General features: G+C 36.7%; 2 protein-coding genes across 2 annotated transcripts; one reads left to right on the forward strand and one right to left on the reverse strand.

Moving 5' to 3' along the window:
- The first annotated feature begins 1,374 nt into the window (after positions 1-1,374).
- LOC120341131 (methylcrotonoyl-CoA carboxylase beta chain, mitochondrial-like) lies at positions 1,375-4,231 on the forward strand. Its single transcript, XM_039409575.2, has one exon. The coding sequence runs from the start codon at positions 1,409-1,411 to the stop codon at positions 3,113-3,115; it is 1,707 nt and encodes a 568-aa protein (XP_039265509.2). The 5' UTR covers positions 1,375-1,408; the 3' UTR covers positions 3,116-4,231.
- Positions 4,232-4,677: 446 nt separating this feature from the next.
- On the reverse strand, positions 4,678-25,337 carry LOC120340439 (uncharacterized). Its single transcript, XM_039408694.2, has 12 exons — positions 25,185-25,337; positions 24,453-24,531; positions 24,001-24,113; positions 22,835-22,967; positions 19,258-19,428; positions 15,576-15,707; positions 14,989-15,205; positions 13,481-13,624; positions 12,294-12,462; positions 11,478-11,645; positions 9,922-10,572; positions 4,678-8,810 (listed from the first exon to the last, which is right to left on the reverse strand). Exons 1-12 carry the CDS (start codon positions 25,245-25,247, stop codon positions 8,646-8,648), a joined length of 2,205 nt encoding a protein of 734 aa, XP_039264628.2. The 5' UTR covers positions 25,248-25,337; the 3' UTR covers positions 4,678-8,645.
- Positions 25,338-25,588: the final 251 nt, after the last annotated feature.

Raw genomic sequence — 25,588 nt, forward strand, 5'->3', positions numbered from 1 at the left:
CCCAGGGGCGTAGCCATGGTTCTGCGGGTCGAAACCTCCTGCTTTGGAATGTGTAAAAAACGACGACTAATAGGCGTGACCTTCCACGCGCCGAATAAGCGCGTAAAACTTTATGGCTTCGTCTCCGGATGCCGTCAAGTAAAAGCACCATGATAATGATATGTGATCGGATAACGCGATTTTTGAACTTCCCCCTGTCCTTTGACCCCCGTGAAATTCTTCCTATACTTTAACAGTGAAAATTTTCGGTGCTTATTTAAGAGTGGTTTTGTCAGTTGACCGGGGTATTTTTGTTTCAAACCATCATTCTGACTCATAGCATTCAACAATTTGTTTTTTAAAAGTACCGGTAAAGAATTTTAGCCTAGTCTATAACAGCTATTTCTACACTAGGATAGGATATTTTTGATTACTGCAATTAAACTGAAACTCCTAAGAAGACAAAGTGATCATTGAATTATTTGATATATTTAAATATCTGAAACACAACCAGACTTGCAGTTTTTTTCCTCTCCCCCGGGATAAATATGTAAAATCCAACCCTATTCTAAGGCTGTATTTTAGCTGATAATCAAGATGGTAACGGTACCTAACTTTGAATGTTGGTAAGTACCGGTACCGGTTATTCGGAAAATGCAAGATGCAATTACATAACTAGTAAACCTAATAATGACGTTTAATACTGTACCTAATATGTAGTACGGTGTTACTGTATTAAAAGGAGTCGCAAGAGTTTGATCCCTACATACTGACATATGCTTGGCACTTCAAATAAAGAAGAAAATGGGAATTATCACTAATAAAAGACGATGAAATAAAAATTATTAGTCATATCATACTAGCAACCACTTCAATACGAGAGAGCCTTGGTCTCCATATCGACTCGAATCAAATGCGCAATAAAGTAAAAGAAAGCGCAATCTAGAACTGTCTCAATTGAAGTCCCCCAAAAAATTATACAATTTACCAAAGGAAAAAATATTACCATAGCATTCGAGAGTTTTTAGAGAAAAAAAAACGCACTTTTGGTCATTCATGTCAGCATGTGACGATGGATGCACGTCACGATTGATTTATTATAGAGACTAGCATATTTTGTGACAGACCCCCTCATTTCAGAGAAAAATACCTCTAGTGAAACCACTGTCAGAATATCGAGAATCTTGAAATTTAAGAATTTCGCCTTACTGCTGTACTGCATGGGCTGGTTAGTTACTGGACCATAGGTTGCTTTATGATTAACAAGTCATGAAATCGTCTTTCCTGTTCCTAAATAAATTTGAAAAGCTTATTCTGTTATTCAGAGTTTACTCACTGTTCATGCTTTCTTATGTGTGCTTTTTTCATCTTCAATTTTTTCTGTATTGCAGTTTTGTAATCTAGGTGTTGTGATACGAATTACAGCGTTATGGCATTGTGCCAAAGAGTTTTGAAAAAATGTTTCAGTTTGCTGCACAGGAATTTGGGTCATAGTAATGGTTTATATACAAGATACCATTCAGCTATGTTACCAGTTGGGTCAGATCCGGACGTAAAATCGGAAATATTTCTCGAGAATGAAGCGAGTATGAAAAAACTTGTTACAGAATTGAAGGAAAACATTGAAAATATTTCACACGGTGGTGATGAGAATGCTCGCAACCGACATACATCGCGAGGAAAATTACTAGTACGAGAACGAATCCAAGAATTGTTGGACCCTGGATCTCCATTTTTAGAATTTTCACAACTTGCTGGGTATGATTTATATGGAAAAGAAAAAGTCCCGGCGGGGGGGATTATAACTGGAATTGGGCGAATAATGGGGCAGGAATGTATGGTCATCGCAAACGATGCGACAGTAAAAGGAGGAGCATATTATCCTATCACAGTACAGAAGCATGTGAGGGCTCAAACAATTGCTAAAGAAAACAATTTAACTTGTGTATATCTGGTTGACTCAGGCGGTGCAAACTTGCCTCGACAAGCAGATGTTTTTCCAGATCGTGATCATTTCGGACGAATATTTTTTAATCAGGCTTCCATGTCAGCGCAAGGAATTCCTCAGATTGCTGTCGTAATGGGTTCGTGCACAGCAGGTGGCGCTTATGTGCCCGCGATGTCAGATGAAAGCGTGATTGTAAAAAAACAAGGGACAATTTTTCTTGGAGGTCCTCCATTGGTCTACGCAGCGACAGGTGAAAAAGTGTCACCAGAAGATCTAGGTGGCGCTGATTTGCATTGCAAGCATTCAGGCGTGACTGATCATTATGCGTTGGATGACGCACACGCGTTACATATTGCACGAGGAATCGTCGAAAATTTAAATCGAGAGAAAGATGTTACAACGACTTTAAAAGCACCGGAAGATCCGTTATACGACCCTGAAGAGCTTTACGGAATCGTTGGAAGCAATTTGAAACGGACTTTCGATGTACGAGAGGTCATTGCCAGGATCGTTGACGGCAGTAAATTTCACGAATTTAAGAAATTATACGGGGATACATTAGTTTGTGGATTTTCTCGTATTTTCGGTGTTCCTGTTGGGATTATTGGAAACAACGGTGTTTTGTTTTCTGAATCAGCACTAAAGGGAACACATTTTATCGAGTTGTGTTGTCAACGTAAAATTCCGCTTTTATTTCTTCAAAATATAACCGGATTTATGGTTGGTCGAGAGGCAGAGGAGGGCGGCATTGCAAAGGACGGAGCAAAAATGGTGACAGCAGTTGCATGCGCTCAAGTTCCGAAAATCACTGTCATAATTGGGGGATCATATGGTGCTGGCAACTATGGAATGTGTGGACGGGCTTACGGTCCTAGGTTCTTATACATGTGGCCGAACGCACGAATTTCTGTGATGGGGGGAGAGCAAGCCGCAACGGTTTTAGCAACAATAACAAAAGATCAAAGAGAACGTGAAGGAAAAACTTTTTCAGCAGAGGAGGAAAAAGCATTGAAAGACCCGATTATATCTCGTTTTGAAAAGGAAGGGAATCCATATTTTTCGAGCGCTCGACTTTGGGATGATGGTGTTATTGATCCGACTGATACAAGAATGGTCGTTGGACTGAGTCTACATGCAACTCTGAACGCTCAGATACCAAATACGAAATTCGGAGTTTTTAGGATGTAATAGAAGCAACGTTGGTATTTTAGAATCTCAAAATTTTTAATTTCACTTCAAAAAGATTGATTTCACTTAAAACTTTTATTATTCTCCTACTTTTTCTCTGAGAAAGCCCAATTTCACCCTAATAGAAATTCCTCTAAACATGGACATTTTGGCCATGTTCATAACACGATGTATGTGCTTTTAGTTGGCGTGGCACAACCATTTTTGCATGTGTTATTCCTAACCCCCACCTGACTATGTCAAAAATTGCGTCACTATGATGTATAATACTATATAGTTTCAATATCTCTTGAAATTTTAATGGTTTCTTGTAACTTTGTTCAAAGTTGGTCTCTTTTACCTTGCCTTAGGAAATTTGCCTCTAGGGGAATCAATTATCCCTCGCCATGCATGTTACTTTGATTAATCATGCCCAAATTCCACACCTTATAGTTGGTTCATGTTTGGCAACACTTGTTATTTTTATTCTTGCACTTACAAGGATTATAACATAAATTTTTTTGTGTCTGGTTTACCACCATAAACGAAACAAAAACAGTCAGTTTATGCAGCTGGGTAAATTGAATTAGACAAAATTTTAACTTTGAGAATACGTGTGCAACGTAACTCTTACTAGACAGGCCTGGTCTTGCCAAAATCATATGAATGGACGTTTCTCCAGAGCATAGATTTCCTTGTTTATTTCCGAACCATGACCAATCAGCAATAAGTCAACGATGATGTGACAATGGCAATTTGTGCAGCCGCTTCGAGCATGGTTGTAAACATTGCATCGTTTTTGTGCTTGTCAATTTCCAGTTTCAAAAAATAGGCTGTAAATCAAATTATATAATTCTTATTCTGCCCTCCAAAAACCTTGCAAATACAGTGAAAAACTGTGCCATTATTGTATTTCCTAGTAGGTGACATACAATGTTTCATAATTCAAACTATTTATTTTTCTTATAACTTGAACAATAAATGTTTTTCTGATTTTGGAATCGTTCTATGGATCATGTGCTTTACACTTTAATATTTGTTCATTAAATAATTGAGTGAATATTTAGTAAAATACTTGTAATGTTTTATTTATTTCTTACAAATATTCGAAGCTTTATTAAAAGTAGTAAATGTGAATTCTGTTTTATTTTCGGCAGTTTGCTTGTGTGGCAGCAGCATGAAGATTTGAAATTGGGATATAATGGTAGTGCTGAGTTTCTCAAGCTTTTTCGGGGTGCACAAAAGGGCATTGCTATTTATTTAAATAGACATCATCAATCATATCATGCCAGTCTGAAAATAGCAAGTTTACAACAAACTTTTTATTTTTACTATAGGTTTCGTTTCGGAAACCGCCCTCAATGGATTGATTGTTGGCTTTAAACTTGAAGTCACGATAAGGTGAAATAATGAATGAACGCTACGGTTTTTGTTGATGATATATTCCAAAAACACTCATATCTGAGTAAATCCACTTGCACTGAAATGACAAAAGCTATTGCTGCAGATTCGTGATACTATGAGGAAGCTAAAAGTTACCGTAAACCGAACACTCCTCCCAGTTCAAATCATAACTCAGCACGCACAACGAGTCAGCATTTAATTCTAGCAGATAAAGAGTCAGCAATAGGACAAAAATACATTGAAAAAATTGTCAGGCAAAATTAGAGATGGACACAGATAATATAGCTGTGTACTAAATACAGCCAGAACTGTAGAAGGAATTGACAATAGGCATAAGAGCAAAACATATATTGCGAAATTTTAACTCCAACTTTGTTCAAGAAAACCAAATTTTGAAAACAAAAACTCAACGACATAGTTCCTGAAGGTTACATAGGCTTCTGGGTAGTTGTTTAAGTTATTGAGGTTCTGGCCTTAAATGAAACAGAAAAACACAGAATACATGCTTTAAGTGCGGAAATATTTCGACTTAAGATTTAACCAAAGATGTGATTTATATTCATCAGATACGAAGTTCCCATATGGAAGATTTTGATAATTTTTCGTTGATATTGAAAAAATTGCTTTTCTTTAACTAATAAACCATTCGATTTTAGGTACTTAGTTGGAATAGCTATTACTTTTAAATTATTTTGAATGTTCTTTGGGTTCATTATTTTGCTGTTTTATTTCAATTTGAGTAGCACTTTGAAATATAATCTTTGGGAACACTTTTATGACCTTTGGCCTTTCTACCCATATATTTAACTACTGCTCTCTCTTGTTATGAATGAGTACAGCGATCTAAGCATATAAGAACACAAAATGGCACCATGAAAGTATGGCATAGATTCCAAAAGAAGTTGCGAGTAAATATGCAAAACATGTAAAATTGCAACTGTTAATTTGAAAGGAATTATCCTGATAGTGGAATCCCGATTGAAACTTAGTTACTAAGTTAACCAAGTCGTTATTTTAATGAGTAAATGAATATCTCATGCAGCCCAGACTTTGGGAAGCTATGGCATAGTGAACGTTTTTTTTATTATTATTTATCAAACGAGCAAAACATAATCAAATCCCATTCATCCAAGCGCTGTGATCTAACTCTAAATTAGCTTTTGTCGTATAAGATTTTTATCCAGAAGTAATTCTATCAGAAGGGTGGGTGAGACATCTTGACTTACAAAAATAGTTTAGACTGATATTGAAAATCAGCTACGGCAAAGAATTTCATATTCTGTGTGTTTCAATTTGTTATACAAGAAAATTCATGATTTATGCTTAGTTTTTGTCAATAAAATTGAACATAAATAATAAATTACCTTTAAAAAATGCCAATCTTAAGAGTAATTTAGTTTTTAGACCCTGTAAGACGTCTATGACTATAACCTATAATAAGACCAGTTAATGTTGCTTTTTTAAATGCACAAAAAGGTTTTACGGGATTCTTCACGGTTCATTGAATAAATATGCTGATATGCAAAAAATACGGAATTAAAGAAAATATTGTTTGTAATTGCAATTGCTTAAAAATTTGATTGGAAACAGATACGCACTGATAGAGAGTTCGCAAGCTACCACTATTAACAAGATATTTATTATTATTTTTACTAAGCAAAGTCGATGGCCCATAACCAGAATGTGGGAATAAAACCAACAGAAAAGCGCCACTGAAACTTCTAAAACTATATGAATTATACAATATGCGTTTTTCAAAGCAAAAGTACAGCCTAGTGTTGTGAGCAGACACTATCATACTAAGTGCATATTATAGTCATGTTTATTTCTGCTATGGCATCCTTGCATTATATGCTTTCGAATCCACTAGCGCAAAGGCATCGAGAGTTAGTCTCGTGTAACATCTAAATATAACAGTTATTAACAACGTGGTATATAATGACTAATAAGTTTAAGACAGAGGTCTTAGTGGACAAGCATCATGCTGGGTTATAGTGCTTCTATGACCTGGAATTTTTACTGCACCCAGTAAAAGTGATGAAGAAAGCCAAGCCATACACCATTCTAACAAACAACCACCAAGAACCAAGATGGCGGACACCTGAACATAGTATGTGTACCAGATTAGGGTTAGGCCATAATTTCATTCCAATTTTCCTTATTTTAGTTCTATTTCAAGTTCCGGGACTAGTCAAGTGACTCCCGTAGTATTTGTACCAGAAATTATGGCCTAACCCTAATCTGGTACAAATACTAAATTCCAGTTTCCATCATATTGGTTCACATACTACGGGAGTACATAAGTGACATATACATGTAGGTTTGCCGTTGCAGTAGGTGCCATTAGTTATCAGTTGACATAGGGCATCAAGTCAGGACTGAAAGAAAAATTTCCAAAAGCAAACATATTCTACAAATAGAGTTTTCAGAAAAAATGTCCAAATAATTTCGTTTTGGTTCAAAATGTATGTTTGTAACAGTGTAACACTAAAAACAGAATTCATAAATCTTTTCTACAAAAATGGGGAAAATTATTCAACACTTGAACTTTCTTTGTGTATGATTGTACCCAAAAGTTTCTGTAATCTTTTCAAAAAAGTTATTTTCTTACTAGAACATGTTAAAGTCAATCTGTAGTATAAACCATGATTATTGCAAATGAACCAACTTAGAATGTTAGAAAAAAATTTGACTCCTTTTATCACAATCGAAGTCAGAAATGTTGATTCTGACGAATCTTGATTCCTGAAATAACAACCCTGTTTCGATATGACCGTGGAACCAGTCTACTGCTGCCTCTAGTGGCAGCCCAGTCTCTGGTTATTTCAAAGTAATTTTGCCGTTATTATTAAGTTAAATAGGATAAATAAACACAAGAAAAAATATAAACAATACAGTGACAAACAAAGTGTTTTGAATTGAATTATTTGAAAAACAAAACGAGGAAATTTTTTACTCCGTGCTTAGGTTAGGATATACATATTTTAACGCAGGGGTGTGCAACCTTTATCACAGGAGGGCATGATACAAATAACTGAGCGCGGGCGCATCTTTATCCAACATTGACTTTCTAGTAGTTGCAGGCACAAAAATTTTAGTTATTGGTCTTGTGACATGCGTCGTTCGTTTCGCACAAGCTAGCTTTTAGGGCATTGTAACGTCATAGATAATAAATTGGAATCAGGTATAGGATTTGTAGTCGCACGTATCAGATTAAACTAAATTAAAAACCTATTTCGCGAGCCGCACACAATTCAAAATTGGCACTTCTCCACCAGCTGCACAATTTTTCCTTGTGGGCCGCATTCGGCCCGCATGTCATAGGTTGCACACCCCTGTTTTTAAGGGATTTACCCCAGAAGTCTTGGATTCGGAAAAACTGCTTTGAGAAAATGAGCAAAAATATATTTTTGGTTTTTAAACTCTTGCAACTTTCTATGGAAATACTTCGGTAAATATTGCTTTAAACCATGATTAGATACGTAGGGATGTGCAGAAGGCGGCCCACGGGCCACAGCCCAGCGAGTCATTCAGTGTGGCCCTTGTCAACACTACGATATTTTCCTAATAAGCATTAAATCCTAATCCGACAGCTTATGTTCAAAAAGTCCTCCTCGTTTAGCAGATTAGGCTTGTCTTAACCAAGAGGTAAATTTTAGCTGCATTAGGGAGCAAGAAGATTCATGACCATGCAACATCATGACTCAGTGTTTTCACAATTTCTCTCGATGATCTACTGACACGAAAGCATAAGAGAAGGATGAGTAATCATTCCTGCGGACCGTAACTGACATCACAGTTTTCAATTTTTGATTCATTGCTTGAACCGACCCCAAAATAATATTGACTTTGGCTTCTTTGCAATAAATTGGGTAGTTTTTCATAATTGCCCACAAAAAAAAGAAAATATATCAGGAAAATTTATATAAAAAAAGAAGAAAAAACAGGTAGACGAACAACAACTAGCAATTTCACAGTTAATTATGATGCAACAATACAGAAAGAAAAGTTTTTGATTATGAAGTCAACAATAAACTTGATTGTGACCTCACAAATAATACCAACTTCTTGTATGATGAGTTCACAATGAAAATGTCAGAAAGTATCATTATGACATCATAGGGAAAACATAATCCGACCAATCAAATCAACTGACTTCGATATCGACCTCCTCCCTACATTCGACCTTCAGTTTGACCTTTCTTTCATTGACAAAAAGTCCACTACGATGTTCTTTTAAAAGCTGACGATTTTCTTTCCGTTGACGAGTTTTCAACCACTTTGCCCACCGACGTGCTTGCCGTTGTTGCCTCTGAAAATATAAAAGAAAACTTAAAGAAAGATATCAGCGACAATTTGCCGTTTTTTGGGGGGAAGGGTACTATCAACTGAATTAAAGTTATATCTGTTTTAAAAGTATCAAAATAATAAAATGATCATTTAATTAAGTCTCAGTGGTGCACATAGTTTTACATTAATGGAGTGAGTGCTTGCCATTGCAATCAAATCGGATACAGATGTCGGCCACTTCACCCAAGGTACACTAGATTTGATCGTGAAAGCTGAACCACGAAGAGTTACGCATAAATAGTTATCCACTAGATCAGTGCTTTTCAACCGGGTATACGGTATACCCAAGTGTATACCGGACCATAAGTTGGGTATACAACTGATAAAGGGTATACGAAGGGTGTACAGCCTATAAAATATTCAATTGGATACAACAATGCAAACGAGGCGCACATGAAATGTAAAATGTTATTATGTTGAGAACCAATGTGAGCACGTTGTTACATCACAAATTATATAGATAATACGGGCATGTGTCTGGGTTGGTGATTTCGAATGCCATGCACTTTGTTTGATTTACGTCGAACATTATTCCCGTCGACGCTAAGGCAGTCAGTCAAATTTATAACTTGCGGTCACTAGCCTATTAGATTGCATGATGATATTGCAGTACAATATGTTTTTAAAATTTATTGTTTATTTGAGCCCTAAATAAACATTGGTATTTGTAAGGTATACAAAGTTCTTGAAAAACTGTAAAAGGTATACTTCGATAAAAAAAGGTTGAAGAACACTGCACTAGATACTCGGAAAGATATTAGTCCTTACACAAAAAGGGCGCTCCAGAAGTATGTGTACCAATATGAAGGTAACTAATTTTGTTCACCTACTCTACATCAAGTTGTGTAAAGCGAATGAAACCTATAAGCAGGGGGTGGTATATTCACTTGACTAACATAGACAGTCCTGAACTCGTAATAGAACTAAAATAAGAAAAATCGGAATAAAATTATGGCCTAACCCTAACCTGGTACACACACTACAGGAGTACCAAAAAAGTATAGTAGCCCTCTATAAAGCAGTATACCATGTTCACAATAAATCACAAATTGTCCTCAGTTCTAAAACCTTACCCTGTGTTCCTTCTGTGCTTCAGCTCCGATAGATTTAGGTAAATTCCCATCGCTGTTACTCCTTCGTAGATTCGTTGAACAACCGGAACATAGCGGGTCAGAACAATTATCCGAATGTTGCGTGTCGGCGCTTTTAACTGATGACGTCTCTTGTCTCGACCCTGGTCGTATTCGTTGTTTCATAGCGGACGCTTCGTCGACTAAATATTTCCCGGGGTAACGATGTTTAAATCGTATCGAGTCGTCGAAGCTCTTCCCAGACGCAAAATATGGAGATTTCTTAACCTTTGTCGTATCATCTGTACTCTCGTAAAATCTTGGCTTACATTTCATTAACGAGTCATCAAAATTTTTTGCTGATTCAGCTATTTCCATTTGAAATGAATGTTTTGTAGCGTAGCTACAAGATGGCACATTGTCGTTATATTTCACAACTTTTTTCTGCTTGATTAGTTTTATTGTTCCGTTGTTCTGCTCCGGTGAGTTTATGAGATCCCAGGATTCCGTTTTGTCGTTATTCAGGCGTGCGTCAAGATATTTTATAACTTTATTTAAACGAGCGTAATCGACATCAATAGAAGATATGTGACCACTAGAGAGTGACCCATTCACAGCATTTGGAGCGAGGATTTGCATCATGTCCAATTGTTCCTAAAATAATGTACAATAGAATATAAGTGGAATACGATCTCAAAAAAGCGCTAAAAGTTTTCAATAAATTTTATAAAAGAACTATCCTAGACAGCCATGCATAGTATTGAAGTATGTATGACAGGTGTCACGGCTGTTGATTGTTCCTGAAGAAATGTACAATACAAGTGGAATACGGTCTCACAAAAGCGTTAATACGTTTCAATAAATTTTGAAAAAGTGCAGTTTCAGCCCAAAACAGCCATTCATAGTAAGTAAGTATTAAAGAGGGAGTCACCAACGCACCAAGTCGACCAAACGTCTGCTCTAAATTAGCTCAAATAATGGGGCTCTCCAGTAAGTCGCACGTCAGTAGCCCTCGGTTCATAAAGGTTGGTTACCCCTGTATTGAAATATGACGGGTCTCACAGCTGTGGAGTCGAAGTCTGGCACATTTTAAATAATGTTTGGGTCAGAGCCAAGATCGAATTTTGAATCCCCCATTGTTGGGGGTTAGAGTGAAAGTTTTGAGTTTTCTGGGAGTCTGTATTACATAATTTTAACATGATATATCTGTGGGCCAAATCTGGCCCGTTGGGTAATTCAACCTGGCTCGCCTGATGCTGCCACGATTAAACTAAAACTAAATTTTGATGTTTAAGCTCAAAATAACTCATGGAATTTGTTAAGATTGCAATTAAATTCAGTTTTGACACGAGGATTATTGTTTTCAACTTTTGTTTTTGTAACACTGTAAATATGTTGATAAAATGTAACGCCAGTCAAGATGGACAAAGTTTTTCGTCCCGAGTCCAAAACCTTGCCCACACCTGATCTATACAGTGATAACATGGTAGCAAATGGCTCGAACAATTCGGTCTACGAGAAAATACTAGTCAAAATTTCTGCGGTGCTTTAAGTCTCACCTCAGATGTTAGCACATCAGAAATGACAGAATTCAGCTTATTCAGGCATTCTTCCTTTTCTTCCGTGATAAAACTCTTCCAGTTCAATTCAGTGATAGAATGAAGGAATCCGATGTCACTTAATGAACTTGGCGCCGTGTTGTCTGTCGGTGTGGCGGCCTCTTGTACCTGATAGAAAATATAAATTATTCTGATGCTGCAGTGTGATGGCCTGATGGTCAGATTATTTTACGTTCAGATTTACATATTTATCCAGGGGAGAGGAAAGTCAATAAGACGGCATATTCATATGACAAACCATGGCCTCTCGTCCGGTTACTAGTCCTACTATGTCGGGGAATGGAATCAGTTAGCTGGGTATTTGTTTGATGCATGGACTTGATGATGATGGATGCAGTAACCAACCAGCTGTTACGTGAACCACTCGGCGGCGGCGAGGAGTCCAACAATTCTATTCAAAACTTGAAACTCTATTCACTTAGAACAAAGCTCTGTACTTAGAGTTGCTTGTGTTTGAACCCCATGAGATGATATTTATTATGATTGTTAACAATAACACTCTTTGTCACAGTGAGGCTCTGTAACTTACGGTGGTTCACGTAACTTCTGGTCACTTATTGCTTCCTCCACCACCAAGTTTATGAATCTGAAACAAATAACCAGCTAACTAATCCCATATGATTAAGCCATATTATCGGCTTTCCTCTCTCAGAGATAAATATAAAAAATCTCATTCTATCACAATGTAGGTTAAGAGGAAAATATAACAGTATCCCCCTAGTTGGCTATCACATCTAGATAAACAAAGCCACAAACCTCTGGTTCAGGTGAGTCTGCTTTCCCGTTCATTTCTACCTCTGCATTTTGTACATCTGTCATAGGTGGTTGAGCTTCAGTAATGCTTGACTGTTCATCTGTGTCATAATCATCATTTTGTTCTACTTCACTGGTTTTGCTTTGTGACACGCTTTGTCGCTTGGCCATTCTATTACAGTAATATAGAATTAAAATTAAGGATACGATAATATTTGCACAGCGACAACAGTTCATTGGTCAGTTCATACTTTGGCAACTTCCAGTGCCAAAATGACATTTACATTACTTTTTTTCGAAATATCGAAGTTTGAAATGAGATAACAAAATCAAATCCGCAATTATTTAATTGATGTATGTGATTTTGGAGTCTTGTTGAACACTAATGCAAATGTAAATCGGTAAGCATGTTGATAGGTATTTGTCTGTCTGTAAGTATGTTAATGGGTATTTGTCTGTTTGTTTGTCTGTTAGATGCACACGATATCTCACAAAAGCAAAATCGAATCTGCTCCAGATTTTGCATGTGCATTCATCATATCTCGGACCAGAAGCCTATTGATTTTGGGCGAATTACGTCATATAATTAGCAAGTTATTAATTAGTTAGTGATGGGACACAAGGTGCACTATGGAGTAAGAGCGTTGTTTTGGGGGATCCCCCAACATTTTTGATCGATAAGTCTTCGGTCTCTGACCGATATTTTCGTTTTCTTTAATATTACTAAATTTTTTTCTCAGTTCATGAGGATCGGAAAAAAATTTGGCTGTGACAAGTGGACTGTAAATGTGATGAAAATCTGATCTATAGGCTACTAACTAGGGCTGGGCCTTCGAATTGATTTGAATAGTAAATTATTCAAATCGGTTCAGAGCAAAATTTCGAATCGCCGCCAATCTTGTTTTTTCTTCCCGCCAATGGTTGAGGTGGACTCACCAAATTTTTTTTATTGTAGCCATATTTTTTTTAATGCAATCCTGACATAAGACCATTTTCTGTAGTGAGTTATTGATAAATAGGTGTTTTTCATTGTGTGTGAACAATCCGCAATCTGTCTTAGTGATGTATTCTATGTTTTCAGTAATTCATTTATTGACAGGACTAATTACAATAAAAAAGTGGCATACAAAAATATTCGATTCAATTCTGAAATCAACAGGTATTCGAAAATGCCCAAACGTGATACTAACCTTCTTCGTTGGGGAGGACTAGAACAGCTCGGCCCGATATCCGACAGAGCATCACAGTTCGTTACATCATCAGATTTTCCCTCGCTGCAGTCAAAATCAAGTTCACTGATAGAGTCTGGCCAATCACTTGCTGGGAATGGAGTTCTGAGAATGAATAACAAGATTATTTTTAAGGGCAGTTTTTTCTGAAACAAGTCTTGAAGCTTTGTTGGTGGGGGGATCAGGTACTTTCTTACATAGCAGTGGCTCACAACCAAATGAAAGTATGAAACCATTATCATATTTAAAAAAAATATTAGAAAAATTAGTGTTAAATAAGGAGCAGTGGTTCCCAACATTTTACTGACAGCGTACCACTTCACTGTTTTTTTATATAGAAATATATAAAAAGAAATATAAATAATAAAAAACAAGATTTTTATGGACAGTTTTTCTGAAACATGTCTTGAAGCCTTGATGATGAAAGGGTCAGGAAGTTCCTTACCGCGTACGAAAATTCGCGGCATGAAAAATCACCGCAAGAACATTTTACTGTGAAACAAGTATTTGTGATAAAAACAGATAGGTTTATAGGGTTAGAGTATGCTCTTGAATAAAAAGATACTTCAAAAACCTTTTGGTTTTAATCACAAATACTTGTTTTACAGCAAAATGCTCTTGCAGTGATATTTCTTGCAATGATTTTTACTCTGCGGCATAATATTTCATAGTAGTGGTTCAGAACCATAATATGAAACCATCATATTTATAAGAAAGAAAAGCAGTCCTTTCGGAGCCGTCGTTCTGCCCTTTTCGGGGTGAGGAACAATGGTACAAGAAACACGCTATGAAAGTATTTTATAATGTGGCACAACTTTGTGACGTAACATGCAGAATGGACATGGGCGATCTCTAAAAAAGGACCGCAACCATCATCATATTTATAAAAAAAGAATAAAGCCGTCATTTCGGAGCAGTCGTTCTGCCCTTCTTGGGGTGAGGAACAATGGCACAAAAAACACGCTATGAAAGTATTTTAAAATTTGTCGCAACAACCTTTGTGACATAACATGCAAAATGGACATGGGCGATCTCTAAAAAAGGACCGCAACCATCATCATATTTATGGAGAAGAAAAGAATAAAGTAGCCTTTTGGGGTAGTCGTTCTCAACCTTTTACTGAACATGTAACACGTTACTGTTTTTCTACTTTGACCGCATACAACCTACAATGGCACAAGAAACGAACTATGGAAATATTTTAAAATGTGGCACAACATCCTTTGTGGCTCTGTAAACGCTATTCAGCAAATACATACAGTATGGAAAACAAAGAGAAAGCGTTGTCGGCGTATTTTAGCCATCTCAAAAGTAATTGTTGCAATATTTCAAAGCTGCTCACGTACCTCTTGAAAAGCTCCCCTGTACCACTAGTGGTGAGCATACCACAGGTTGAGAACCACTGCCGTAGCGCTCTGATTGAAGAGCCCATACATATTGTTATGAAAAAGGTTAAGAAATAGAATTACCTGCAGCTGATGCTTCCTTCTTCTAACAAACTTAGAATATTTGTAGAAAACGCTGGGTCATTGTCACCAAGCATTCCCAACGATTCAGCAAATAACGAGTCACCGTCAAAATATGATGAGTCATCGTTTATATTAAAGTACATAAAATCTGCGGAGTCAAGATCTGAGCTTGCGATGGATGCGCATCCAGATGTTGGACTTGAATGTAGATAGGATGCTAAAAATAGTAGAGGGTCGTAAATAATACTAAAATCTAAAATTTTTGTGATCAGCTTGAAGGAAGCCCTTTACTGGTAAAATACATAAAGCATAAATTTTATACAAAGCGTGCGGTGTAAATTTCTAAGAATTACTGAATAAGCATCACAGATTCAAATTGCATGCCCCATCTTCACCCATGTGTAATAGAGTGGGTCAAAATCATACCCAGGGGGCCTGAGGGGCCATGCCCCCCCCATAGTTTTAAACTTTTTTTCAAATGGCAAAAAAGCATATTCACTCAGTATCTCTGCTTGAACAAAGACTTGTTCTGAGTGAAAAATGTGAATAAGCTGTATAGCATAAAAAGATAAAATAATGCAGCTTACTGTTGGCATATCCTGATGAATATGAATGTCTATGATGCGTTCGATGACACGTTCGGTCACATGACTTCGTTGAATGCAACTCTGGTATCGAGAGAGTGTCCCATGGTTGTTGTGAAGAACTGGATTGATATCCTGGGGTGAAAAAAAGAAATTATATTAAAAAAAAGGCATTCAGTGTGTGGGTAATATAGTCTATGAGAGATTTTCTTGATGGCTATTCTAGAGGCATCCTGAACCAGTTGAATCTTCAATTTGTTGTAACTTGTAAAATTCTTGATTCTTAGGAATAATTAAGAATATTTTAATTCAATAATTAGCATTACACGCAATTAAAGTCTCACAACATGATCAATAAAAAACTTGTTTATATTCTGAAAATTTTAAAATAGAGAAACAATCAAATAATTAATTATCTTTATGTATTTATAGATCAGGGAATGTGCAACCTTTTTTTTCATTTTTACCCATATGAGCGCCGTATTATAAGGAAACTGTCGGATCCGGATTTTAGGCTTGATGGAGAAAATCTAAGTGTTGACAAGGGCCACACTAAATGACTTGGCTTGAGGCCCGCGGGCCGCCTGTTGCACACTCCTGTTCCAGATTCAAAGTCATTTAATAAATAATGACTTCTTTGCGTTCTAACATGGCCTAATTTAGGACACATTCCAGGGGCATAACCAGAAATTTTCTAAGGAAGGGGGCGGAATTCTAAAATTTCGAATTATCAAGTTAGACTGTAGCAGCTGGTGGATTTTCAAAAGTCATGAGGGTCTAAATAGCGTTTAAATCTATGAAAATTGCTTGGTATGATATAGGAAAACGCTTTTTTTACAAGGGTGGGAGGGGTTGGGGGGAGGATTGTCCAGACCAGAACCCCCCTCCACCTGATATATTCGATATTCCATTTCCGAAAATATTCTTTTAAAATGTATTTCAGACAATAGATCTTTGGGTTTTGGCAATCTCTGGACTCAGTACATGTACTAAAATAATGAAACAAAAAATACGAGTTTTAAGTGCTTTTTTGGGAGCTTTCCATAGGAGTGACGCATTCCTGTCCAATATCACGCGACAGATTTTCGCAACAGAATAAATTAATAAATAACAAACAGTGAGTTCACACACACATTCACAGTCTCTACCACTCCCATAGGAAATATAATTAATATTCTTCAACAAATATATATGTTAAGCATACAGCTAATTTACATATTTATCCAGACGGAGAGGAAAGCCTACAACATGGGCTAATCATATGGCGAACCACGGTCTCTCAACTGGTTATCAGTTATTTGTTTCAGATGGATGAACTTCACGGTGTTGAAAGCCGTAACCGGCAAATCTTAGTTACATGAACCACCCTACGGCGCAAGAAGTCCAGTAATCCTCTCTAGTTTCAAGCTGAGAAAAATCGGTATGTATGATACAAAAAGTTCTTTTTTATATTTGAGAAAAGGGGTTTCCCGCCACACCACAGGCATACCCCTAAATGATGGCTTCTTGAGTTTGTGAAAACATAGATTAGAGATAATGAGATAAGAGTAAGAATCAGTGCCAACTAATGGTAGGATTTCAGATAATATTTTCACGGAGGTTTGTGATTCCACCACAAATTGGTATTCATGGCGACAAATCGAGACGTTTCCATGACGATTAGGCATTAATAATTAATAAATTAGCCAATCTTGAAAATTGGAATTTTTTTCGTCAGGACATGTTCGGCTTACTGACAAATCGAGTATATTATATTCAGTTTATCTATAGGTATTGTATGGCCATGGTTGTCCAAATATTAGATTTGGTTGTAGAACTTTGACAAAAATTATTCATTCCTAAGGAATCGATAAAAAAGTCTGGTCACAAAAATCGAAAAAGGACCCCATTCAGGTAATATAGTTTCAATTAGATAAACATATAAACTAGCCATTGTTAGGGCTCTAGACCAGAGCCTCCCAAACCTGGGGGTCGCGACCCCGCATGGGAAGTGCCCAACAAATTTTAAGGGTCGCTAGATACTATATCCATTGTTCTTTTTTAGCGGCTTATCCATATGGCGAACCACGGCCTCTCGTCCGGTTACCATTCCAAGTCGGGTATGGGATTAGATTTACTGTATTGTTTGTTTTCGGAAGCATGGACTTGGTGGTGGAGGAAGCCGTAACCGACCAGCGGTTACGTGAACCACCCAACGACGGCGAGGAGTCCAGCAATCCTCTCGCACATAACCATCCCTGCATGGGATTCGAACCTGCGAACCCACGCAGAGTAGTTAGTGGTGCGGTGGCGAGCGTATTCCTAACGCTTAGCCCGTTGAGCCACACCGCCGCGCCACACACATAAATCATAAGATTTCTAGAGAATATATAGGATCAGAGAGGCGACGCGTTTGCATAACAATGCCGACTGATGACATCATAGGTCATGCTCAGCCATATAAGGAAATGCTAGTTGCCAGAAATACGATGAAGATACAGTTAACACTTGCATTGAACTGTATGGCGTTTGAAACGTAAACAGGGGCTCAGAAAATTTCAATTTATTGAAAGAGGTCGCAGGCCCAAAAGTTTGAAAAGCCCTGCATGTCCATAGTGTGTGAACCAGGTTTGGGTTAGACCATAATTTTATTCTGATTTTTCTTATGTTAGTTCTATTACGAGTTCGGAGATTGTCTGTGTAAGCCAAGTGAAAATACCCCCTGCCCATAGACTTCAGTCCCTTGATATAAAGTAAGCGAACAAATTGGTACACATACTTCTGGAGCGCCAAAAGCCCTGCATTAGACTCATTGTATACAATGGTGGTTTTCAACCTTTTTGAAGAACCCCAATGAGGGATTTCAGAGAATCGAGAAACCGCGGGGCAATAGGTTAATTGTCTTCTATTGTTTGAATTGTATAAACATTTAAAAAAAAAATCAAATCTAATACTTGCAACACATCATGATCACTAAAGTGTAGCAAGTCAATTTTCAAATTAAAACTTTAAAACCATACTTTAAACTTCGATTGGTTGTGTAACAAAAATCACATATATTTGATAAACACGCATCAGAGTGAAGTTATTTACGTCTAGGACAGAGGTTCCCAAACCGTGGCCCGCGGGCCAAATTCGGCCCGCATGACGATTTAAAATGGCCCGCCGAGAATAAGCGAAAGCTTAGAGATGTCAAAAAGCAAACGAATACTAGAAAACTGACTTTTCTTGGATAAATGTCAGCGTTCGTATTTCTGCATTGAAAAATATCAAACGTCAACGATTTGTTTTCTTTGCCAACGAACTATTCCAGTTCTGAAAGAATACGACATTAAGCGCCATTATGAGTCCAACAAATAGGTTTCCCAAAAAACATAAAATGGACGTGAATCCACAGAACCCCCAGCTAAACCGCAGCGTACTTTCGGGCACCACACTCTTCCGGCCCGCGAACATCCTTCCGATTCTAATTTTGGCCCACAGTCAATAAAGTTTGAGGACCCCTAGCCTAGGATTATGTAATTGTGTAGAACTGTCTGTGTTTTAAAAAAGAACATATATGCACAGTTTCTAATTCCCTGAAGTCCAAATTTCAGATGTCAAAAAATAAGGTAAAAGAACGGCTGTGAAGATGGTGCCTTAATCACACCAACCAATACTGACAAGTTAAAAGTTTAAAAGATAAAGAAGAAAACGCAATGTTTACCTGATACAGGAATATTACACATGCTCCCTGCGCTGCTCTTTGTCGCTGCCGAGTGGTATGGCGTACTGTCCCATAAATATCTCAACCATTCACTGTTGTCATGGAAACGTTCACAGGGCAAAGGTGAAAGCGATGTTGTATTGATGAGGTTTAGAGTGCTCGTTACATTCGCTGAAAGGAGTTTAAATATATTTTTATCAGTATATCCAAGAAGACATATTTTTAAATGAAAATACTCGAATAATCGATAAATTCAATAATTCAAAAAATCGAAAATAACAAATTTGGGTGCTCCCGAAGTATGCGAACCAAGATGGCGGACATCGGAACGTAACATGGGTAACAGGTTAGGGTTAGGCGATAATTTTTTTCAAATTTTCTTTATTTTAGTCCTATTATCAGTTCGAAGACTAGCCAAGAGCCTCCCGTAGTATTTATACCTAAAATTATGGCCTAACCCTAACCTAGTACATATATTACATTCCGACGTCCACCATCTTGGTTCGCATACTTCGGGAGCCCCCAAATTTGAACATTTTCATATGATTCCATTTATGGCTTGTGGCCCCCTTGTTTGTGATTCCAGTGGTATTAGATTCCGAATCCCATTATGTTCAAACAATTCATGCTCAACAAAGTGAAAACACCCTGTGAAATAACCTTAATCAAGCAATGGAACGAGGAAGAATGGGAAATTTTCTTGTAAAGTTGAAAGTAAAATCAGTTTTGCTCATAGTATTGTGTTGTGGCCTTTGGTTGAGAACTGCTAAATCAGATATCTCCGGGTATAGGTCTGTGCACTGTTCTCCAGGTACGGGAACTATAGATAGAGATTGCCAAAGTCGCAGAGTTTGATACATTCAGAATATATTTAGTAAGATTAAATTTGGGAATGCAGAAAAAAAGGGTTATTTTATGGTCATAATTTTTAAATGAAACTATTCTGGAATATTCATTAAATCGAGAATTCAAAACATTACCATATATAGTCACATATAGGCCGATCCCCTAAAAACAGTGAATTTATAAAAATCCGCACATAAGCCGTACAAATTGTTCGTTATAACTGTTGGAATTCAGTTAGCATGATGTCATTCTGTTAGAGTGTAGTGAATATCTGATAGTCTATGATAATTTTCAATAAAATATTCCAAAATATTCGTAAAATCAAAAATTTACTTTATCAAATCTAAATAATTTTCAACACATTCAGTTTGTTTTGGATGTCCCTAGTTGCCGTCTGGGAAATAAATATGGGATACCCTACCTATAATATCATGTGCCTAAGCATAACTTATAAAGAAACCAACCTATATAGACGTGATTTATCTTAGGCCAAACTTGGTATGGGAAAAAGATTATCTCATATTTATGAAACTAGCTATTTACACAGACACGTAATGGTTTTGTAAAATCAATATTCCACTTAGGAGAGGGTGAGGAGAAAGGGCTGCTGTTGAAAAGGCATGAGTGACGGTGGTCTGATAGAGCAGTGGTTCTCAAACTTTTGGCGTCACAGGGCCCGTGAAAAGGTTGACTATTTTTTACGGAAGCCCACAATAAATTCATAAAATAAAAATTGAAAACACATTATTACTTATAGATTAATGTTCCTGAGTATACTAGGATTACTTTATTTATTGACTCGGATGTATTTGCTGCTTTGTATTTGAAAAATATTTAAAATTTTGAAAGAATAGGGCTCGCGGAGCCCTCTCAGATAGAGCCTCGGTTCTCAAAATGGCCCCCAAAACTCGCAAACGGAGGATAGTCGTGACGGCTATGCTAAATTGAAGGTCAATGTGAAGTTTATGAGTTACCATGTTTAGTTTATTATATCGGCACTTCTTCAAGTACTGTAAATTTTAAATTAAGGAGTCGATAGTTATGAAGAAAGACAATTTTTCGTACCAAAAAGCCCCCCAAATAACCATCCCAAACAAAACTAACAACAACAACGCCAATTCAGCAAAACAATGCAGAGCCCCAGGGCTCAGTGAGAGGAAAATAGGAGATCCTCAACCTATTCGTTTACTTATTAAAACAATATTTTTTTAAAAACAAAGCAGAAAATACATAATACATACGAGACAATAAATAAAGTAATTTTAGTTTACTTAGTTAGGGACATTAATCGATATATACCAATGTGTTTTTTGTTTTTATAAATTTATTGTGAAGCTCTGTAAATAATAGTCAACCTCTTGATGGGCACCATAACACTAAAAGTTTGAGAACCCCTGGGTTAGAACTTAGAAGACTATCCAGAGTCAAAAAGTTTAGTACCCTGAAATTTGTAACTCATTTCAAAAGAAATTGGCAATGGGAACATGGTGACTAAGCAAGCATCTGTAACCAAATAGTTCGGTATTCCAAATTTTCTGCCTTGTCATTTATTTCATTTTAAATATGCTAAATTCAAACATTATGATGTTACTTTCATGTGAGAGGTGCGCAAAAAGTTTTGTACCCTGAAATTTGTAACTCATTTCTAAAAAAATTGGCAATGGGAACATGGAACATATTATGTTAGTATTCTATAAGACTAATATTATATTAGTATTAGTATAGGTATTCTAGAACACTGCAATAAACTTTGATTTAAATTTTTCTTATGGGTCTATTAGACAGGAAAAAAAAACATATTTCTCTCTATATCTATATTATATTTCATATAAAACATCGGTTAGAGACCAAAGACTTCTCGATCGAAAGTTAGGGGATCCCCCAAAACAGCTCTTATTCCATAGTGACACCTTGTGTCCCATCACTAATTAATTAATAACTTGCTAATTGTACGACATAATTCGCCCAAAATCAATAGGCTTCTGGTCCGAGATAAGATGAATGCACATACAAAATCTGGAGCAGATTCAATCTCGCTTTCGTGAGATATCGCGTGCATCTAACAGACAAACAGACAGACAAATACCTATCAACATACTCACCAATTAAAATCGATAAGTAACCAGTGGTTTTCAATCTCTTTAGTCAAGCTAAACTGCAATGAAACATTTCAAAGGCTCTTTAACATGTAGCAAGTCCATGCTTCCGGAAACAAATAACTGACAAACTAATCCCATACCCGACACGGAGTGTTGACTGGACGAGATGCCGTGGTTCGCTATACGATAAAGCCGTCTCATTGACTTGACTCTCCCTTAGCGCAATTTTTTGCTAATGTGCGAGACACCTTCGCAGTTAGTTTTAGAGACTGTGAAACCGTCATTTTTAGATTTTAGAGCGATGAATTGACAAATAATTTGCGTGCAAGTATAAATTTGACAATAAATGGGAGTACAAGTAAATTTGTGACCTAATTTTGCATTACATAGTGATATTCACATAAGCTATATAGTGCAGATATGGCAGATGAAACTATCTGAGATTTTGCATTACTGGCAAAATTCCTGTTTATAGTATAATCTTTTTATACAAGCATTCAGATTCCAGAATAAATATGTGAACCTATCCTATCCCAAGTTCAATAATAGTGGCGCTGGTAAAGTAGTTCAACTATTCCAAACTATTCAAAAACCAAGTGTACGTTAAAACTTGAATTTGATCAGCGACTCACCATGCGTATCGACAGAATGATAGAGGGGATTTGTCGTGGTTGACTGAGTTCTCAATATAGCACGATTCCGTTCCCTTCTCATTCTTGCAGCTACTGAGCCATGACCAACGCTGTTGTCATCCCAACTCCCTCCCTGAGGAATAAAAATTTGAAAAATTATTGCTTGCTAATCAGAAATGCTTTTCAATTGTGAATTGTGCTTTGTAGCAAAGTTTGAGGAAAATAAATTATGTTTAACACATGCTGATGTATTTAGATATGCAAATCCTCCATGAAAGCACTTACCGTATATCCTCACATAATAAGCAGAGTTTAAAATAAAATTCCTAGTCAAACTTTTATTCACACACTAAAATTTGGCTTATAATGGCATAACTCTGCACGCACACACATTTTTTAGTATTCCAGATCAAAGAAAATAAAACACTATTGATTCTAAAATCGTAAGTAATAAATGTGCTATCATGGGGTATCCATGTGGGGGCAATATCTCCTTATGCTGTAGCAAGAGTGAAGATAACTATTTTAAGTGATTCAAAAGTCTCGCCTTAAGCTAACACAAATGTATTTAAACCAACGTTATTTACTTCATATGCAAGATCGGCTTATTAGCGAGGATATATCGCCGGATGGGAACAGAATAGGCCCAAGTCACAATTTTGAGTTTTGAAAAAAACGCAAATAACAATTTTAAATTTCTAGATATTCACACTCAATAAAGATTTGAGCACTGGTTATTTTAATGTGGATAAGAATTTCTTTGTGATCAATATATTTTGGAACTTCCTTTCTGTTTTTTACCCCCCATAAAGGAATTTGGCCCATTCTGGTTTCAACAATTTCAGAAATTTTTTGTATGGGATGCAATGGGATGATAAAATATTGGTGACTTAGGCCTAAGTTACACCGAACAAATTCTTGAAGATGTGAATTTCGGACATTTTATTTCTGATGTACATGCCCATCATATTGGAAGTTACGCCTATTCTGTTCTTAACTTTTACAAAATATTATAGTCCGAACTCCAAAGTCCAGCTAAAATTTTTATTGAGATTTTCATTATTGAAAAAAGTGAAATTACTAAAAATGTGACTTAGGCCCCTTTTGTTCTTATCTGGCGATATGTTAAATAATTTCATAATATTAAGATAAGTCAAAGCACACACAGCGATTGGTGTTCTTCTGATCCTTGTCAGTGGAGGCATCCTGAGAGTCGAGTTATCTCTATGAGCGGGGGTGTCTCGGCATTCTGGTGATGTGTAAAAGGCGTTCAATGAACCTATATTAAAAACAAACGAGAGGTTATACAAGTATGAGCAAATATAATAACTCGTTTTTCCCTACTGGATTCACAGTTCTGTGCAAGTACAAAGAAGTATCATCGTCTTTGTGGTACAAGACATACACAAGTCGCAGGAAATTTATGATTTAGGGATTACACCTACATAAAGGTGTTCATGGATTCCATATCATGTCAGCCTGACAAAAAAACGACGATATAAGCAAAATTGATAGTGAAGAAATGAAGTATGTCAGGCAGAACAAGCATAACCAAATCAACATTTGCCAATGCTGCCTGTCACGCTATACAGCTTTTGAAGCATACTTATATTCTTACCCGTTCTATTTCTCCTCTTTCCTTTATGTTTTGTGATGTCAGATAATGGAGGCATACCTTCAGTAGAAGGAACAGAAACCTGTGAAGCGAAAGAACATATTTTGAATTTTTCTATGCAATGCCTATTAAAGTACGCCTGAGCCAGGTCCCCCTATACTTTAAAGTAATATTTGTAAGCTTTATAACTTATATTTAATTAACTTGAGTTATAGGCCTACTTGTTTTGTCTAAAAAGGTTCGAACAAAATCTCACCGATACACTTGCCATTTCGTGGAAAGAGATTATATTATTCTTATTGGAAATCGATCAGCAATGGACATCAGCAACAATAGCGAAACTAAAATGATAGCCTCCTTGGCAAGGCTATAAAGTCAGAAAAACTTAAATTTACTCAGGCTCCCTACATTGTCGTGACAACCACCCTTCCTCCCCGGTAGGTAAATATGATAATCCTCCTCCAGTAGTTTTGAACTGGAGTTCAGCCGGTACAGTCCACAAGTTCAGCAATTCACCATTTAAATAATATTATATGTATGATGTTTATTTAAATATAATCAAATACCTAAGTTTGCCAATATCATTAAACTTGCTACATTTCAAAAATCATTTTGTTTCACCATTATTAGGTTTGCTTTTATAATTATTTATAGTTTGTACAGTTCAAACAAAAAAAGACAATTATTAAAGATTCCTCGAGCAAGTATAATGTTTCAGAATGGTTGAAAACTCACCTCTGACTTTGTTTCCACAGGTTTTCCGACAGGATGAATAACGTTTGGCCTTTCCCAGTCCATTTTCGTAATGATAAATCCGACCGGGAATTTGAAAATAAATCCGTCACAACTTTGTACACTAGATGGTGTTTAAGTTACATTATTTGACGAATAACTACAATATAATAATATCATTATGAGCAAAATGAGACATAGCATGAGCGAAAACCGTTAATTGGTGCTCGGCAAATGATGCTTTGACAACTAGGTTTATATATAGGCTTAAAAGTCTTGCTTGACTATTGGGGTGTATAAGACAGGAGTGTAGATTCAGAACCCATTCCCCCACCACCCATTGAAAAATTCTTGGCGTTAATCCGGATTTACAAACCTAGTACCAGGCCAAGGGGATACAGATCTGT

The sequence above is a fragment of the Styela clava genome, chromosome 14, assembly GCF_964204865.1.
Source record: "Styela clava chromosome 14, kaStyClav1.hap1.2, whole genome shotgun sequence".
NCBI lineage: Eukaryota > Metazoa > Chordata > Ascidiacea > Stolidobranchia > Styelidae > Styela > Styela clava.

Excerpts from the sequence above, each read along its gene's own strand:
- LOC120341131 (XM_039409575.2), top strand. The coding sequence starts at position 1,409 with ATGGCATTGTGCCAAAGAGTTTTGAAAAAATGTTTCAGTTTGCTGCAC.
- LOC120340439 (XM_039408694.2), bottom strand. The coding sequence starts at position 25,247 with ATGGACTGGGAAAGGCCAAACGTTATTCATCCTGTCGGAAAACCTGTG. Across the intron at positions 13,625-14,988 it reads GAAGGAAGCATCAGCTGCAG|AACTCCATTCCCAGCAAGTG; the intron begins GTAATTCTATTT and ends ATTCATTCTCAG. Across the intron at positions 8,811-9,921 it reads AAGCACAGAAGGAACACAGG|AGGCAACAACGGCAAGCACG; the intron begins GTAAGGTTTTAG and ends TTATATTTTCAG.